At 37.7% G+C, this 17621-nt stretch overlaps 1 protein-coding gene across 3 annotated transcripts; it reads left to right on the top strand.

Moving 5' to 3' along the window:
• The first annotated feature begins 1029 nt into the window (after positions 1-1029).
• Positions 1030-17392, top strand: LOC127662921 (polyadenylate-binding protein 4-like). Of its 3 annotated transcripts, none has more exons than XM_052154322.1 (14): positions 1030-1613; positions 7890-8080; positions 8892-9007; positions 10264-10403; positions 10642-10736; positions 11172-11309; positions 11396-11491; positions 12453-12722; positions 14105-14318; positions 14778-14911; positions 15937-16027; positions 16194-16324; positions 16645-16746; positions 17054-17392. In XM_052154322.1, the coding sequence occupies exons 1-13, from the start codon at positions 1418-1420 to the stop codon at positions 16741-16743; spliced, it is 1911 nt and encodes a 636-aa protein (XP_052010282.1). In that variant the 5' UTR covers positions 1030-1417; the 3' UTR covers positions 16744-16746; positions 17054-17392. The 3 variants fall into 3 exon arrangements, with proteins under 3 accessions (XP_052010282.1, XP_052010283.1, XP_052010281.1); XM_052154323.1 differs by having other exon boundaries at positions 7887-8080; positions 14105-14303; XM_052154321.1 differs by having other exon boundaries at positions 1031-1613; positions 7887-8080.
• The last annotated feature ends 229 nt before the right edge of the window (positions 17393-17621 follow it).

Here is a 17621-nt window from a genome sequence, read left to right as displayed (position 1 = left end):
TATATATATATATATATATATATATATATATATATATATATATATATATATATATATTTATGTGTCTCACAGCAAGAAGGTCCTGGGTTTGAGTCTCTGCTCAACTGGGCCTTTCTGTGTGGAGTTTGCATGCTATCCCCGTGCACGCATGGGTTTCCTCCGGGTGCTCCGGTTTCCCCCACTAGTCCAAAAAAAAAAAAAAAAAAGACATGCAGGTTAAGTGGGGGTTGCATCAGGAAGGGCATCCGGCATAAAGAACAAAAATAGTGCCAATTCAAATATGCGGATCATGGATAGTAATTTTTGGGATAGTGTATGCTGAAGCATTTGAGAGCTGGTTTGTATTTTATAAGCCATTTTTTAATTTTTGGTTGTTGATAATGCTCTTATTTTGTTGCACCGCATTGTATGCATTGATTATTAACTTTATCTGGTGTTTCATCAGAATAATAAAAAAAAACATTTAATGACTTTTTTAGTCCACATAGATTTATAGAAAATGCATTTTCTGAGTATAATATGCATTTAAAATTGAGATGAAGAGGGTGGAAGTGTACTAGTATGTAATTTAACAGCAATATGCTGCTAAAATAAAATTGCATACTGTAGCTGACAAAAACTGTATCTAGCTGTTAATTTCAAAAACGGTTACACTGTATTTTTAAAGAAGGATGCTGGCAACCAAAGCTGCCAGTAGTGTAGGCCTACTGTTTTTAACAAGATTATTTTTTACAGTGTAGGCTACCATTTAAGCTTAATCAGCAGCATTTTTAGCATAATTTTGATTACCACAAAAATAAATTTGGACTTTTCTTAAAAAAAAAAAGTTGAAAAATGTGTTTGCTAGAAAACAAATAACTGTGCTGTGGACAAACACCTTCTGTCGCCTCCAGATGTCACTGTCGTACAGTACAGTATAGCACATATAGTACACCGCATGCTCGGAGCGCGTTTTTTTCCTGTTATCCTGAATGTGACCCTGGCTCCTATTTCCTCCGCTACAGCTATAAAGTGCCCGTGCGTTTCCCACGCACTCTCTTTCCCCGGCCACCACACCGTGAGTGTATAACTCACTGTTCTTCCGTACCTTAAAAAAAAAGAAAAAAAAAAGACATAAAAAATACAAAATAACGGAAAAATCTCAAAAAATAACTACCTTTAAATCAAAAACATTATTTTCAAAAGGCAAACTTTTTTTCATTTGTATTTTTGAAAACACAATATCTCGGTCTATCCATACGTTTTCTGAAGCCAAATCCTCAAGACACGCGCCTCGACGCCTGGTCATTCCTGCCGTGATCATACATTTATATGGAGAGTAGCTTAAAAGTTTTTTTAGTGGCTAAAGAGACGAGATTTATTTGTCCCACTAATTCCAGACAATCCCTGAGCTCAAGGGCTTGAACGAAACCGAGACATGAACGCAGCGACCGAGGGGAGTTATCCGATGGCTTCTCTCTATGTGGGCGACCTGCACCCTGATATCACGGAGGCTATGCTGTATGAGAAATTCAGTCCGGCCGGCCCGGTGCTGTCCATCCGCGTGTGTCGGGACATGATCACCCGGCGCTCGCTGGGCTATGCCTACGTCAATTTCCAGCAGCCTGCGGACGGTAAGACAATGGGTAACCCCATTACCTCCGCCCTTGTGAGTGTGACTTGTGCCGCAGAAAGCTGTCAAAGTAACGGGAATTATGTGTCAATGCTTTAAGCGTTTAATCTGCGCACACACGCTGTTGCCATAGACTATGTATTTCTCAGTTGTCCATAACCTGCTATTATTTGCTGACTGATACAACCACAGGCTACAGCAACACTTACAAAAGACTGTATTGTCTTAATATTGACTATTATAATGAAGTCAGGATTTACTATGCTGAGAAAATGTGCTTGCTTTATGGGCTAACATCTAAACTGACTGGTTTATTAAAGTCTAAAATATTATTGAAGATTACTAAATAGACCTGAACACGGTAACACAAAAAAATAAGTAATAATTAAATAATAATAATAGATTATGTAGAAATAGCTCCTGTTCTAAACTTATAACATTTATACTGATTTAAGGGTTAAATATGCAGTATGGTATCTTTTGATCTTGTCCAATGTTATCCCTTCTTGGAGGGCATTAACGTATGTTACAGAGGAAAACAATATAATAAGAGACGTGAAATTCATTCTTAAGAAATCAGAGTTTAAACAAATAGTTCACCCAAAAAATTAAAATTCTCTCATCATTTACTCACCCTTAAACCATCCCAGATGTGTTTGACTTTCTTAATTCTGCAGAACACAAAGATTGTTTGAAGAATATCTCAGCTTCTCAACCCAGCTTAAAAGAGAAGTTCACCTAAAAATGAAAATTCTCTTTATTTAGTCACCCTTATGCCAACCCAGATGCATATGGCTTTCTTTCTTCTGAAGAACACAAATGAAGATTAAAAAAGAAAAAAGAAAACTCTGTAGGTCCATACAATGCAAGTGAATGGTGACCCTAACTTTGAAGTGTCAAAAAGCACATAAAGGCAGCATAAAAGTAATACACAATACTCCAGTGGTTTAATCCATGTATTTGAAGCGATCCAATAGGTTTTGGTTGAGAACAGATACAAATATAGCTCCTCTTTCACTGCAAATCTTGACATGAGCAGTCTCTTTGGCGATCATTATTTCAAGCTGATTTCAGACTGATTGGAATGCTTCAGAAGACATGGATGAAACCAATGGAGTCATATGGATTACGTTTATGCTGTACTGTTTAAAGTGTTTTTTTGGAGCTTCAAAGTTTTGGTCACCATTCACTTGCATTGTATGGACCTACAGAGTTGAGTTTTTTTAACCTTCGTTTGTGTTCTTCAGAAAAAAGGAAGCCATATACATCTGGGTTGACATAAGGGTGACTAAATAAAGAGAATTTTCATTTTTGGGCAAACTGCTCTTTTAAGTTGAGAGAAGGTTGCAAAAAAACGTAAAAGCTCAACACACAATAGTATCAAGTAGACTAAAATCAGAATAAAGTAGTCCAGAATTGAATGTGCCTTTTGACCCACTTTGTGGCTCAATGTGTTTATGTAACTATAAACCTTGATATCAGACATTCTGCACAGGGTCATAATGACACAATGATCATTAGGATGTGTTCATTCTTTGTTTCTCTGAGAAACACTATAGATGTATATCTAGTGGAACTGAGTCAGTGTGTGTGTGTGTTAACCCACATTTTGTAACCTAGCATGACCTATTTATGCTATTTAAAGTGCCAGAAGAGGATAATACTATATTGTGAAGCAACTTTAGCACCTTTATTATTGTGCCTCTGAGGAAACACCAGCAACACTACCCACATATATCATAGCAACCACAACCCGGTTTAAATGAGCTGTGTGAGGTCTGAATCCCTATCTGCACTCACTATAACACTATTAAAACAAGCTGCTGATTAAATATGTTGAGAATGCCTGCAACTGCTTAGAGTATATTAGACCTTCTTCTAAGAACCAGAAAGGCAGTATGAAAAATGCCGAAACATCCTTATCGTAACATTTTGCAACAGAGAAAGATTGTGTATGCATGGATCTGAACCATCCTGCACTAGGCTATATTATTCATAAATATCTCTTGCCCACTTCTGCTCCCCTCTTTCATGGCACAAAGTTTAAAAGGTCAGAGTTGAACTCTCTCACCTCCATTTAGAAACAAATATCTGCAACTATTAGTCAACATGTTTACATACAAGAAACAAAAGCTGTTGGTTAACAGTAAAGGGAGGAACATGATATTTGTTTAGAGTGAAATTAAACATGTTTTTGTACTGCATAGCAACATTTTAATGAAGGTCAGCCACACTGTAGGCAAACGTGCTAGTTTGCTAGGGCAGAACAGTGTGGTTTGGTCTTCAGCATATAACAGCTGCATTTGTAAACAGTTGCCGGCACTGGTAAGCTTCAGCCACTCACATTCCAGTGTCTCAGCCCCATCAATGGACACAGAAACCTGCACACATGCTGCCTGGCCTTTCAGCACATTGCTCAAAGGACCCAACACTGCTAAATATAGAGCCAGCAAGGCTGCCTGCACTGTGCCTGTCGTTTCTGTGAGATGTGTTGGAGAAACAACCAGACAGGCAAATTCAGTGGTCAGCCACAACATGCTCCTACTTTTTAAATTATTATTATTAACAAATACAAAAAGTACAAGGGTATACATAATCATAACACACCAACAGCCTTATACACAGATTTTATATGTCTGCATCACTTATCACCATGCTCATACTTATCAGGGTTCAGTAGCTATTGATGGCTTGTTACTCAAATTGCCTGCATGAAAATGTGAGGTCTTAAACTTTAACTCTGTCCATAAGGGTGCGCGCGCGTGTGTGTGTGTCCCCCAACCACTCAGTCTTCAAGCACAATTTGTATATATACATTCTATATTAAAAGGAATAACAACTAAGATAATACTTCTAAATCCCCAGCAACTGACTGTGTATATTGCTCAGTGTATACTGAAAGTTATTTGTAATTGTCTATTTTTCTCCCTCCCTCTCTCTGGGTGATCCCACTGGCCATGAGCTTTATGTTCAATACAATCACACTGCAAACTGCTGATGGCAGCAGGGACAAGGCTGCTCCATTTTGTTCACCAGACATTTTAGTGCTTAGTGTGTGTGTATTTATGCATGTTTTGTTGATTTAAAAAAAGCATTTATTCCATTTGGCACAATGGTCTATATTATAAAATTCTACAATCTGGCATTGGGGGTAAAATATATGACACAATCAAATCTATGTATTTGGACAACAGGTGCAGAGATAAATTGGCAATGAAAGAACAGAATTCTTCACACACAAGGGCGAGTGAGACAGGGCAGCAGTTTGAGTTCTGTTCAACATTTACATTAATGAGTTAGCAGTGCTAATGGAACAATCTGCAACATCCAGTCTTACTCTAAATAATTCTGAAGTTTAATTTCTTCTCTATGCAGATGATCTGGTGCTGCTGTCAGCTACTGCACAAGGGCTACAGCAGCACATGGACCTGCTGGAAAACTACTGTCAGAACTGGGCCCTGACTGTCAATTGAAAAAAAAAAAATAAATAAAAAAAAATATATATATATATATATATATATATATATATATATATATATATATATATATATATATATATATTATAATCTTCCAGATAAAAGCCAGATTACAGCAAACCAGATACACATTCACTCAATGGAACACTGCAATAGAACACACCCAACACTACGACTACCTCGGTCTAAAAATTAGTGCTTCAGGGGGTTTTGGTCTGGCAGCGAATGCATTAAAAGAGAAAGCTAGAAGAGCATTCTATGCTATTAAGGGCAAATTTACCCAAATAGACATTCCTGTAACAATTTGGTCTAAATATTTAATCATCAAATACAGGCTCAGTGATCACAGATTTGGCCATAGAAAAAGGCTTCCAGTGGAAAACGAGTCTGTGACACTGGTGAGGTCGAGACAGAGACTTCTCCTTCACTGTGAGAAATAGTGAGAGAGAAATACTTTGAGAAACTTTCAAACCTAATGCCACAATTTTCCAGTTCAGCAGATACTGATCAAATGCAAGAGTTACTGGGGGAGGACAATCGTGTATCAGTTGCAGCAAAATTCATTTTTGAGCTGCACACCCTCAGACACCAGTCACTGCCTTAATGTACTTGTCACAGTATTTGTTATGTTCATAATGTCTTGTTTAATTTTATACTGTATAGTGTAGAGTTGAAGACACAAGTTTACATACACTTAGGTTGAAGTCATTAAAACTCACTTTTTAACCAACCCACCGATTTCATATTAGCAAACTATAGTTTTGGCAAGTGGTTTAGGACATCTACTTTGTACATGACACAAGTCATTTTTCCAACAAATGTTTACAGACAGATCGTTTCACTTTTAATTGATATCACAATTCCAGTCAGTCAGAAATTTACATACACTAAGTTAACTATGCCTTTAAGCAGCTTGGAAAATTCCATAAAATGATGTCAAGCATTTAGGAAATTAGTCAATTAGCTTCTGATAGGCTAATTGGATATCTGTGGTCAAGCGGTTAACTGTGGATATACTTTAAGACCTACCTTCAATCTCAGTGCTTCGTTGCTTGAGATCATGGGAAAATCAAAATAAATCAGCCAAGACCTCAGAAACAAAAATTGTGGACCTCCACAAGTCTGATTCATCCTTGGGAGCAATTTTGCCTGAAGGTACCACATTCATATTTACAAAAAATTAATACGCAAATATAACCACCATGGGACCACGCAGTCATCATACTGCTCAGGAAGGAGACGCATTCTGTCTCCTAGAGGTGAACATAGTTTAGTGGAAAAATGCAACTCAATCTCAGAACAACGTTAAAGGACCTGGAGGAAGCAGATGGACAAGTATCTAAATCCACAGTAAAACGAGTCCTATACTGAGATAACCTGAAAGGCTACTCAACAAGTAAGAAGCCACTACTCCAAAATCAACATAAAAAAGCCAGACTACAGTTTGCAAGTGCACATGGTGACAAAGGTCTTACTTTTTGGAGAAATGTCCTCAGGTCTGATACAAAAATGTAACTTTTTGGCCATAATGACCATGTTTGGAGGAAAAAGTGTGAGGCTTGCAAGCTGAAGAACTCCATACCAACTGTGAAGGGGGTGGTAGCATCATGTTGTGATGGTGCTTTGCTACAGGAGGGACTTGTGCACTTCCAAAAATAGATGGCATCATAAGGAAGGAAAATTATGTGAATATTGAAGCAACATCTCAAGACATCAGCCATGAAGTTAAAGCTCAGTCACAAATGTGTCTTCCAAATGGAAAATGATCCCAAGTATACCTCCAAAGTTGTGGCAAAATGCTATAGGACAACAAAGTCAAGGTACTGGAGTGACCATCACAAAGCCCTGACCTCAATCTGATAGAAAATTTGTGGGTAGAACTGAAAAAGTGTGTGCAAGCATGGAGGCCTACAAACCTGACTCAGTAGAACCGTTCTATCTGGAGGAATGGGCCAAAATTCCAGCAATTTATTGTGAGAAGCTTGTGGAAGGCTACCTAAAACATTCAACCCAAGTTAAACAATTTAAAGGCAATGCTACCAAATACTAACAAAATGTACGTCAACTTCTGACCCACTGGGAATGTGATGAAAGAAATAAAAATTCTCTCTACTATTATTCTGACATTTCACATTCTTAAAATAAAGTAGCGATCCTAACTGACCTCATAGGGAATGTTTTTACAATTAAATGTCATGACTTGAGAAAACTGAACTTAAATGTATTTGGCTAAGGTGTATGTTTACTTCTAACTTCAACTATATATTGTCATTATAGTTTTTTATTTTAATAATTACCTGGCACCTTATTTTTATTCAATTTGTTTGTTGTTGTTGTTGTTGTTGTTGATGTTATTTGTTACTGTTTTATGATTAATTTTGTTATTGTATTAATGCTTTGGCAATATTATATGTAAACACATTCATGCTAATAGAGAGAGAGAGAGAGAGCGAAAGAGAGAGTGAAAGAGATTATAATGCCTTACAATAGATGGTCAGTCACTGTCTGTGCAGTGCATGTGTCCTTAACAGTCCTGTAATTATTAGAGCGCAGTTTCATGTGTTTGTCTATCAGTTAACATGCTTCAAGTGTCCAAGCTTTTTTGTGCTGATTAATATATCTGAGTACAGACCTTAACATGCCCACTAAACAAACACATTCATAAACAATAATAAGCATTTACAGCATTGTGAAGGTGAAGACTAATCTTAATTGTCTAGTATTTGTTTGTAGTTTAGGAAGTCTTTGAGAAGAGGTCATATAGTAGAGTTATATCATGTTTGTGTTTGTGGTTTCAGCAGAGAGAGCTTTGGACACAATGAACTTCGATGTGGTCAAAGGAAAGCCAATCAGAATCATGTGGTCACAGAGAGATCCGTCACTCAGGAAATCTGGAGTTGGAAATGTCTTCATCAAAAATCTGGACAAGTCCATCGACAACAAGGCCCTGTATGACACCTTCTCTGCTTTTGGAAACATCCTGTCCTGCAAGGTAAGGAGCAACTTCAATTGAAAAGACCATTTTTTATAGGGCATAATGAGATAACTGAACAAGGCATTTAATATGGTAAAATTGTATTAAGGTGAGTGAAATTGTATTTCTCAGCTGAGTTAAGGCTACTCTGTGCCTGCTCAAAATTCTGTGTATAGGTGCAATTCTGCATAAAAGCCAGACTAAATTTTGCCTGCTCTGACCCACTTCAGCCCCTAGTATCAAAGGCAGTACTGATGCCGTTTTGGTTCTGTGTAAATGAATCAGAAGAGCCTTAAACTTTGTTGTCATAATAGAGCATATATTTAATGATTTCATTTTATATTTAAAAGTGTAATTACATAAATTAAAATATATTCATTTATTTCATATTATTTAAATTTTAATTGTATATGTAAAACATTCATCTCATAACATTATTATGCATTTGTAATTGCTGTGTAAATGCATTTTTGCCTACAATTTGAATATACAGCATGTTACATTTATAGCTGAAGTCAGTGTGTAATTTCTCTAGTATCTCAGGGACAACAAACTGTTTCAAACATGCAGTCCTACACAAAATTCACACCATTGGTTGAGTTAATGGGACCACCTCCTAAACAAACAGAGCAATGTTATGACATCGCCACAGTGTTTGCAATTGTCAGGGAAATCCTCCTACAAATTACACTTCTTCCTTAATGTCTATATTCAAGTAAATACAACACAAGAGATTTGTAAATCACATTTCAGAACAGAAAAGCTTTGGTAGAACAACTGTATAAGGAAAGACTGATTACTGTTGATGAATTCTATAACTGATTAACAGGTGGTGTGTGATGAGAATGGATCTAAGGGCTACGCCTTCGTGCATTTTGAGACTCAGGACGCAGCTGACCGCGCCATTGAGAAGATGAATGGCATGCTGCTGAACGACCGCAAGGTGTGAGTGTCTGAGTAGAGTCATGTGACAAGAAGGATGAGCACTGGTTTACCAGGACACTGTGTAGTTGTATTAGTTACGGTTGTTATGCAGAGATGAAGTCTGGGTTTATTTTCATAGCAGACATAAGTGTGACTTGTTTTATGTATTTTTAATATCTAAATATTTATTACATTTTGTTTCTTTGTTTTACGGTTATAGAATTGGGCGTTTGTGTATGAGATGTGCATGTATTTGCTGGTTTTTTACCTGTGGCATTAGGAATAGGCCTACTAGCAGCTTTATGGTTTAAGAAAAGCTAAATATTCAATTTTGCTGTTCTGTTGTTTTCATTCTTAAAGGGATAGTTTTTCCAAAAAGTAAAATTCTCTAATCCTTTTCTGACCCTCATGCCATCAAAGATGTGTATGACAAAACTTTGAATCTCCAAAAAATCACTTAAATTCAGCATAAAAGTAGTCTATAATGCACCAGTTTTTAAATCCATGTCTTCTGAAGTGATATGATAGGTGTTGGTGAGAAACAGATCTATGCCCTGACCAGTAGCTGGAGTAATGCACAAAGAATGCAAAATGGCAAGAAGAAAAAAAGAAGAAGAAGAAGACTTAAGGATTACTTGTATGCTGACTTTTTGTGATTACTGGAGATTCAAATTTTATGTGAAGTTTTGGTCACAATTCACTTACGTTGGATGAACCTACAGAGCTGATATTTTCTTCTATAAAGATCTTTGTATTCTGCAAAATAAGTAAAGTCACACCTTTAGGATGGCATGAGGGTCAGTAAAGGATGAGAGAATTTTCATTTTTGGGTGAACTATCCCTTTAATTGAGATGCAGACAGCAATATTGACACTCTGTATTAGAAAAACACTTCTGTATACAGTAGAAACATTCACCAAAGACCTTAAACAGCCATTAGGGTTAGTTTTAATACACAGTGGATACAATAGAGAAAGAGTAGAAGAGAATACCACATTAGATACACACATCACACACAAATATCTTTGACAGTGCAGATAGTACACATTGTGCACTGAGCAAATGGGCAGACTAGTTCATGAGTATCTAAGGTTGTGTGTCATTTGATCAGTCTTTTTATGACTTAACAACATAAATGACACACCTGTATGCCCTCTTGGGCAGTGTGTGCCAGTCTTTGTATGCCGTTTTGTGTCTGCAGTTAGCCTGCAGCTGTCTGTATTGCATTTCTGTATAAGTCATGTTGGCCTTTTCTCTGTTTTTGCTGTTTTTTGAAGGTTTGTGGGCCGTTTCAAGTCCAGAAAGGAGAGAGAGGCAGAGATGGGAGCCAAAGCCAAAGAGTTCACCAACATATACATCAAGAATTTTGGCGAGGACATGGATAATGAGAGATTAAAGGAGCTCTTTGATAAATATGGTATGTTTGAGAGTATGAAGTTGGTGTAGTGGTAGCCTACTAAGAATCTATGAATGCAAAGATTGCATATAGAGTTTGTAATTGCACTTTTTTGTTCATATTTAGCATTGTTTTTTTCCCCTGCTATCTACCACTTTAAGACATTCATAACAATGCATGGTATTGTAGATTATGGACACACTCCTACCCTTCTCTAGCGCATCTGACGAAGTTGCCTCTATTGTATTTATTTCTGCAGGTAAAATACTAAGTGTGAAGGTCATGACTGACCCCACAGGCAAATCTCGTGGATTTGGCTTTGTAAGCTATGAGAAGCATGAGGATGCTTACAAGGTACAGTAAAGTTAGAGAGCTTCAGATTGTCTGAATAAGACACATTAAAGGAATAGTTCAACCAAAAATGTAAATTCTTCTTAACTCTTATGACTTTCTTTCTACTGTGGAACACAAAAGGAAATGTTAGGCAGATTGTTAGACTCAGTCACCATTCACTTTTACTGTTTGGAAAAAAGATGTAATAAAAGTGAATGGGGACTGAGGCTAGCATGCTGGCTAACATATTTTCCACAGAAGAAAGAACTGCGGGTGGGGGGTGGGGGGTGGGGTATGGGGGGGGGGATGAAAATCAGAATGAAGAATGAGAATTTGCTAATAAGGAAATGGTAGAATGTTTTTAAAAGCCTCATGTGCCATGTTTTCTTTCTTTTTTACAACTGTAATTGTTTGCTAAATGTATAAATGGCAATACTTAGATGATTTTTGTCTCAGGCTGTGGATGAGATGAATGGCATGGAGCTGAACAGTAAGACCATGTTCGTTGGCCGAGCTCAGAAAAAGATGGAGAGACAAGCAGAACTTAAGAGGAAGTTCGAACAGCTCAAACAGGAAAGAATCAGCAGATATCAGGTAGATGATTTGAGGTGTGTGCGTGTTTATGTGTTTATTAAAAACAATTATGTTTTGTCAATATTTGTGTATATTTCTGTTTACAGGGTGTTAATTTATATATCAAGAATCTCGACGACACCATTGATGATGAAAAACTCCATAAAGAGTTCTCTCCTTTCGGTTCCATCACCAGTACCAAGGTGGGTCAAAGGCCAAAGACCATGTCTTTATGGTCTAATTATTTTTAAATGTTTTCAGGGACTATTAATTGCCACCATAAAGAACCATTAATATAATTGATAACAACATCTGTGTTTAGAAAGTATTTACTCCATTAAGGCAGTAATCAGGGTTTGGATTCATGAAAATCTTCTTAAAGTGATAGTTCACCCCAAAATAAAAATAATTTAATCATTTTCTCATCCTCTTGCCATCTTAGATGTGTATGACTTTCTTTCTTCTGCATAATGCAAATAAAGATTTTTAGAAGAATATCTAAGCTCTGTAAGTCCTTACATTGCAAGTGAATGGTTGCCAGAAATTTGAAGCTCCAAAAAAGGACATAAAGGCAGGATAAAAATAATCCATACGTCTCTAGTGGTTAAATCCATGTCTTCAGATGCGATATGATAGATGTGGGTGAGAAACAGATCAATATTTAAGCCCTTATTTTTACTATAATTTCATCTCCCTGCCCAGTAGATGCTGATAAGAACAAAGTATGCAAATCACCAAAAAACAAAAGAAGAATGTGAAAGTGGAGATTTACGGTAAAAAAATATTGATCTGTTTCTCACCCACACCATCATATCGCTGCTGGAGACTGCCTATACAGTATATACTTTTTGGACCTTCAAAGTTCTGACCACCATTCACATTAATTTTATAGACCTACATAGCTGAAATATTCTTCTAAAAAAATATTGTTTCTGTTCAGCAGAAGAAAAAGAGTCATACACATCTGGGATGGAGTAAATGATGAGAGAATTTTCATTTATGAGTGAACTATTCCATGAAAAAAATGTTTTACATAGTTTTTAATGGAAAAGAAATAGAATCTCTTAATTATCTTAACTTCTTTAGTTTGGAAGATGATCAAGATTTCTGATCCATGAAGCAGGTAAACAGTGAAGCTAGGTCTGAAATCTTATCTTGCTGTAGGTGATGTTGGAAGATGGCAGGTCCAAAGGCTTTGGCTTTGTGTGTTTCTCCTCACCTGAGGAGGCCACAAAGGCAGTGACAGAGATGAACGGGCGTATTGTGGGCTCCAAACCATTGTACGTGGCTCTGGCACAGCGTAAAGAGGAAAGAAAAGCTCATCTGACCAACCAGTATATGCAGCGTATTGCTGGCATGAGGGCCATGCCTGCCAACGCCATCATCAACCAATTCCAGCCTGCCAGCGGATATTTCATGCCAGCTGTGCCACAGGTAGATTGAGTAATGTATATGCCTCAATACATATACTGATAATAAACCAATACATTTACAGATTGTGCTTATGGTCCAAAGAGCAGCAATGAAGAGAGAATGTGAAGTTACAGAATAAAACATTTATAGGAACTATTATTTACTCACCTTTTTGTTGTTCCAAATATGCTTGAATTTCTTTCTTCCGAGGAACACAAATGGTAAATCATTGATGATTATCCCCTGTGATGAGGAGTAGGGTGGGCTAATCAGCCGGGAGGGGGGTAAAGATGAGCCGGAGCCACCAGTTCGAGAGAGAGATGCACGTGGCCATGCTGCATGTTTTATGTTGTTTTAATTTCATTTACATCATTAAAACTTGATGTTTATTGTTCAGCCGGTTCCCTCCTCTACCTTGCCCATCCTTGAACTATTATGGTGGTGCCGAAACCCGGGAGGAAGGAGTGATGCGCTGTCACGTAGTCCTCGCCACTACCGTCTGCCAAAGGAGCAGCCGTGGTTGTCTGCCTGGGGACGAAGGGGTCGTTTCAAATAAACACAATTGTTGTCGCGGCTTATGTCTATTCATTCTTTTGTTTCAGTGTTGGGATTTTGTGGAGAGGACACACTATTTCTCCCAGATAAAGCTGAAATTTTATTTAAACACAAATGCAACATTTCAAGCAAAATGATCCGTTGTTTTAGCAAAGTACCTCTGTTAGTTCAGCTTCAGATTTGTGTGCTTGTCATTTTGTCACCCTGCATGTTGATAGGAAGGGCTGTGAAGTTCTCATACTTGGGTATGTAAATGCTTTTGAAGTTGTACGATCGGATGGTTATTTCCTTTTAAATCCGCACATAAATTGCAACTTTTGTTCAGAGGAGTGGTTGATTGGCTGGTGAGAGGTGGTGCTTTGCTGCCATCTGGGATACATCACGACGCCATTTACACATCAAATGTGATGTGGCTACATGCGTTTTTGACTACCTCTGTATGTGTTGTGGGAACCGGCTGAATAGTAAACGTAAGGTTTATGTCAAAACTCAAACTTAAAACAAACACAGACACAGAACCGGCATCTCCGGCTGCCCCTTATCTCGCTCTCCCGCTGATCAGCTGATTCAGCGCCAGAAGTGCTCCATCACGGCCCGGCAATGCCCTCCTCCTCGTCACAGCCACTTTTATGATAGCCTCAGTCCTTATTCAATTTCATTAATAGGAAAAGAGTAGACAGGATATTTTTCCACCATGTACCTTTTGTGTTCCTTGGGGAAAAAGTGTCAAGTTTGGAATGACATAAGGGTTAATAAATAATGTATTAAATAATGAATAAATAATGACATGAAAGAATTCTGAAAGAGTAAAATGTTCTTTTAAATGATGTTCCTTTTTTTTATCACAGGCTCAGAACAGAACGACATACTATGCACCAAACCAGCTCACCCAGATGCGTCCAAACCCTCGCTGGCAGCAGCAGGGAGGCAGAGGTCAGGGTGGGTTCCAGGGCATGCCCAGTTCCTTGCGCCAGCCAGGGCCCCGTGCCAACATCCGCCAACTTGCACCCAGTGCTTCCACCCAAGGCCCACGCGGAATCCCCACAGGTGCACAGAGAGTGGGTGAGAAAACCCACGCTCTTATGATCTGATGCCATGTTATGATAACTCAACCCAGAATTTCGGATCCAGATTAAGTCTGACTAGATTTGTGAGACTTTCCAGTAGATTATATTTTTTGGATTAGCATAATTAGCTGGTTAATGTGTTATAAAGATTATGATCAGGAATAATTTAGGGGCTTGTGGCCATGGTTATGATGTATTTCCTGTTCTTCAGATCTTTTGTTTTGGATGTTGTGTCTTCAATGTTTAATGACAACCGTGTACTGCTCTTAGACATAATAATAATCCATATCTATTATCTATCTGTTAAATTGATCTGATTAACTTTTCATATTTTTCTAATCATTTTGTAATTCCAACTACACATTCTATGATTACCTGTTGTGTATGTATTTGTGTTTGGGGTTCCTATTTCCTGGTCATAGATTTAACACTCTTTATCTCATCCTGCTACTAGGTGGCACTGGCCAACCAATGGGTCCACGCGCTGCCATGGGGGTGACAAACCCACGTGCCATGCCCCCATACAAGTACGCCACCACCATACGAAATACCCAGCCTCATGTATTGCAGCCCATTACTCTGCAACAGGTAATATATGCTAATATTTCATACAGTATGCCAATAAAACATAGATAAAACTTATAAAGACTTACTTGTTTGGTGATCCCTGTTTGAAAAGTAACACAGATTTGTGTGGATTTCATTTTAGCAGTCATTTCTAATTGAACCGAATCAAGTCACTTTTAACTATAGATGTCTAACCTTTTCAATTGTGTCTGCCCAAATGCTTACAAATACAATACAAAAGCTAATTCTAGTTCCCCAGTTGTGCTGTTTCAGAGGTTGTGGACTGTATATTTAATAATGAAAGTTTGTGAAACAAATGAAATGCCTGCCTTTATATGGCCTTGAGAAGCATTATATTGTACATTCAGTGGAGACCAGGAGATATGCAGTGCTAGCATAGGTTTTGAAATGGGTATGGGTTAGAATTAGTTCAGCATTAATTAAGGCCACATCCTTAATCCTCTTTTGAAAACACTCTTTACATCAACATACTTTGGAAAATGTTGACATTAAGAAACTGAAAACAGAGGTTGCAAACTTAAACGGATTAGTGAGGTTGTGACCTAAGAGTTGGTGTTAGAGATTAGGTTTAGTTAGGGGTTAGGATTAGTTTATGGTTTATTCAGTGTTGGGTTAGGATTAATGTTAGAGTCAAAAATGACATTAAAGCAACAGTTCACCCAAAAGAAAGTATAATAAAGAATATATAAGGTGTTTTTTTTTGTCCATACAATGTGAGGCAATTGGATTCAAAACTTTTAAGCACCAAAAAGTACATTAAGGCAGCATAAAAGTAATTCACAAGACTTGAAGGGTTAACCCATGTCTTCTGAAGCTGTATGATCACTTTGGGTGAAAAACAGAACACAATTGATGTCCTTATTCACTATTAATCATCTTCAGTCTCTGGATGGCATGAGGGTGAGTAAATGATTGGAGGATTTTCATTTTTGGGTGAACTATACCTTTAATATATAGATTTGTAAAATGTAAGTAATCAAAGTAAAACCTTTGTTTGTAACTTTGTATTTTATTCTCTTTCAAAGGCTCAGCCTGCAGTTCATGTGCAAGGTCAGGATCCCCTCACTGCCTCTATGTTAGCTGCCGCGCTACCTCAGGAACAGAAACAGATGCTTGGTGAGATGAGGAGGAGGCTGTAAGCATTTTCAGCCATTCTAACCATTCTCTGTATCTAAATGTTTACTCACCAGTACATGTCTTGTGGAAAACAGTGAGGTTAGCTTATTTGACTCTTCCCTATAACTGTTTGTCTGTCTTGTTTCCCTGTCATGTTTTCTTTCAGGTGAGCGATTGTTCCCTCTCATCCAGGCGATGCACCCCAGTCTAGCTGGGAAGATCACAGGAATGCTGCTCGAGATTGACAATTCTGAGCTGCTGCACATGCTGGAGTCCCATGAGTCTTTGCGCTCCAAGGTGACAGTCATTGATAAAAGCCTCTAATAACAGACACTTACTCTTCTGTTATTCTGTCATCTCCAGTCACTGCAATAATCACAAGTGATTAACAATGCAAATGCCATTGACTAAACATTAAGTTTTATGCTGTGCAGAGACTGGTCCTGAACTGCAGCGCTGTTCATGTCTTAATCTCTGTTATCAATGCCATTTATGTCTGATAATGGTGGTTTAGTATCAGATCTAAATTTATGTTCATTAGTCATTTTAGAGCCATGTCTCTCTATGGTTAAGATGGTTTGGACAGATGCATGACTGATGATTTTATTTTTCATCAGGCGGAGGAGGCTGTTGCAGTGCTTCAGGCTCATCAAGCCAAGAAAGACGCCACACAGAAAGTGGGAGTCAACGATGCGACTGCACCCGCAACATCCTGACGAGTAAGTAATCCTTATAATGGCATTATTTTTTTATTGCTGTAACAGTCTATCTGTACAAAACTGTCAGGGTTTTTTGTTTACACAAAAATGGAATGAGTGTAGTCATAAACCCAATATCAACAGTACTATTAAACTTAAGTTGAGCTCGAGTTGGTAAATGCTCCTGATAGATATGTGCATCTATTGTACGTGCCAAGTAAAATTGTAAGTAAAATGTTTTGATGGCCCACAGAATATCATGGTTTGTGTAGTAGTAATATTGCAGTAATATCATAAATGGTAATTCATGCCTGTTGTTTTTCTGCAGGGTGAAAGCTGAAAGGCTGAAGAGAGATCACCCCATCTGGTGCCGTCTGGTGACATCAAATGTCTACCAGGAAAAAAAAAACTGAAAAAGGCAAAAAGATACTTGAACATAAAGAATAAAATGTAATTGCAGGGCTTATATTTGTAACTCTGTAATGATTTTTTATCATACATATCTAAAGTCAATTTAAAAGGAGGCAATTCTCAATATTGTGGCCAGGGGAATGGAAATGGAAACTTCTGTGAGCTGCGTGTTTGCTGCTTTGATTGGACATCACTTGTCCCAAGACAATAACCTGAGTGTTGTGGTCCTCTAAATAAAGAGACTATCTAAAATTAATTATGTTGTTTATTCTTTTTCTTAAAGCTGAAGTGTGTAACTTTTTTGTCGTTATAATACTTTCTCCTATCCCCGTGTTATTTGCATAAACTATACGCAGATTAATACGCAGATTAATTTTTTAAACACTGTCTCTCTGAGGTGCTATAAAAATTCTTCTGTTTTGAGAGACCCATCAAGCTCAACACAACAACATTGACTAAACCAATGGCCTGAGTTAGGGGCGGGA

Source organism: Xyrauchen texanus, chromosome 22, assembly GCF_025860055.1.
Source record: "Xyrauchen texanus isolate HMW12.3.18 chromosome 22, RBS_HiC_50CHRs, whole genome shotgun sequence".
NCBI lineage: Eukaryota > Metazoa > Chordata > Actinopteri > Cypriniformes > Catostomidae > Xyrauchen > Xyrauchen texanus.
The sequence above is the reverse complement of the archived record's forward strand: the minus strand, read 5'-3'. Positions and strand labels throughout refer to the sequence as shown.

Bases quoted from the DNA above. Each gene is read 5' to 3' on its own strand.
- LOC127662921 (XM_052154321.1), top strand. From the start codon at position 1,418: ATGAACGCAGCGACCGAGGGGAGTTATCCGATGGCTTCTCTCTATGTG. The intron at 11,492-12,452 runs GTGGGTCAAAGG...ATCTTGCTGTAG, and splicing joins GTTCCATCACCAGTACCAAG to GTGATGTTGGAAGATGGCAG. The intron at 12,723-14,104 runs GTAGATTGAGTA...TTTTTATCACAG, and splicing joins TCATGCCAGCTGTGCCACAG to GCTCAGAACAGAACGACATA.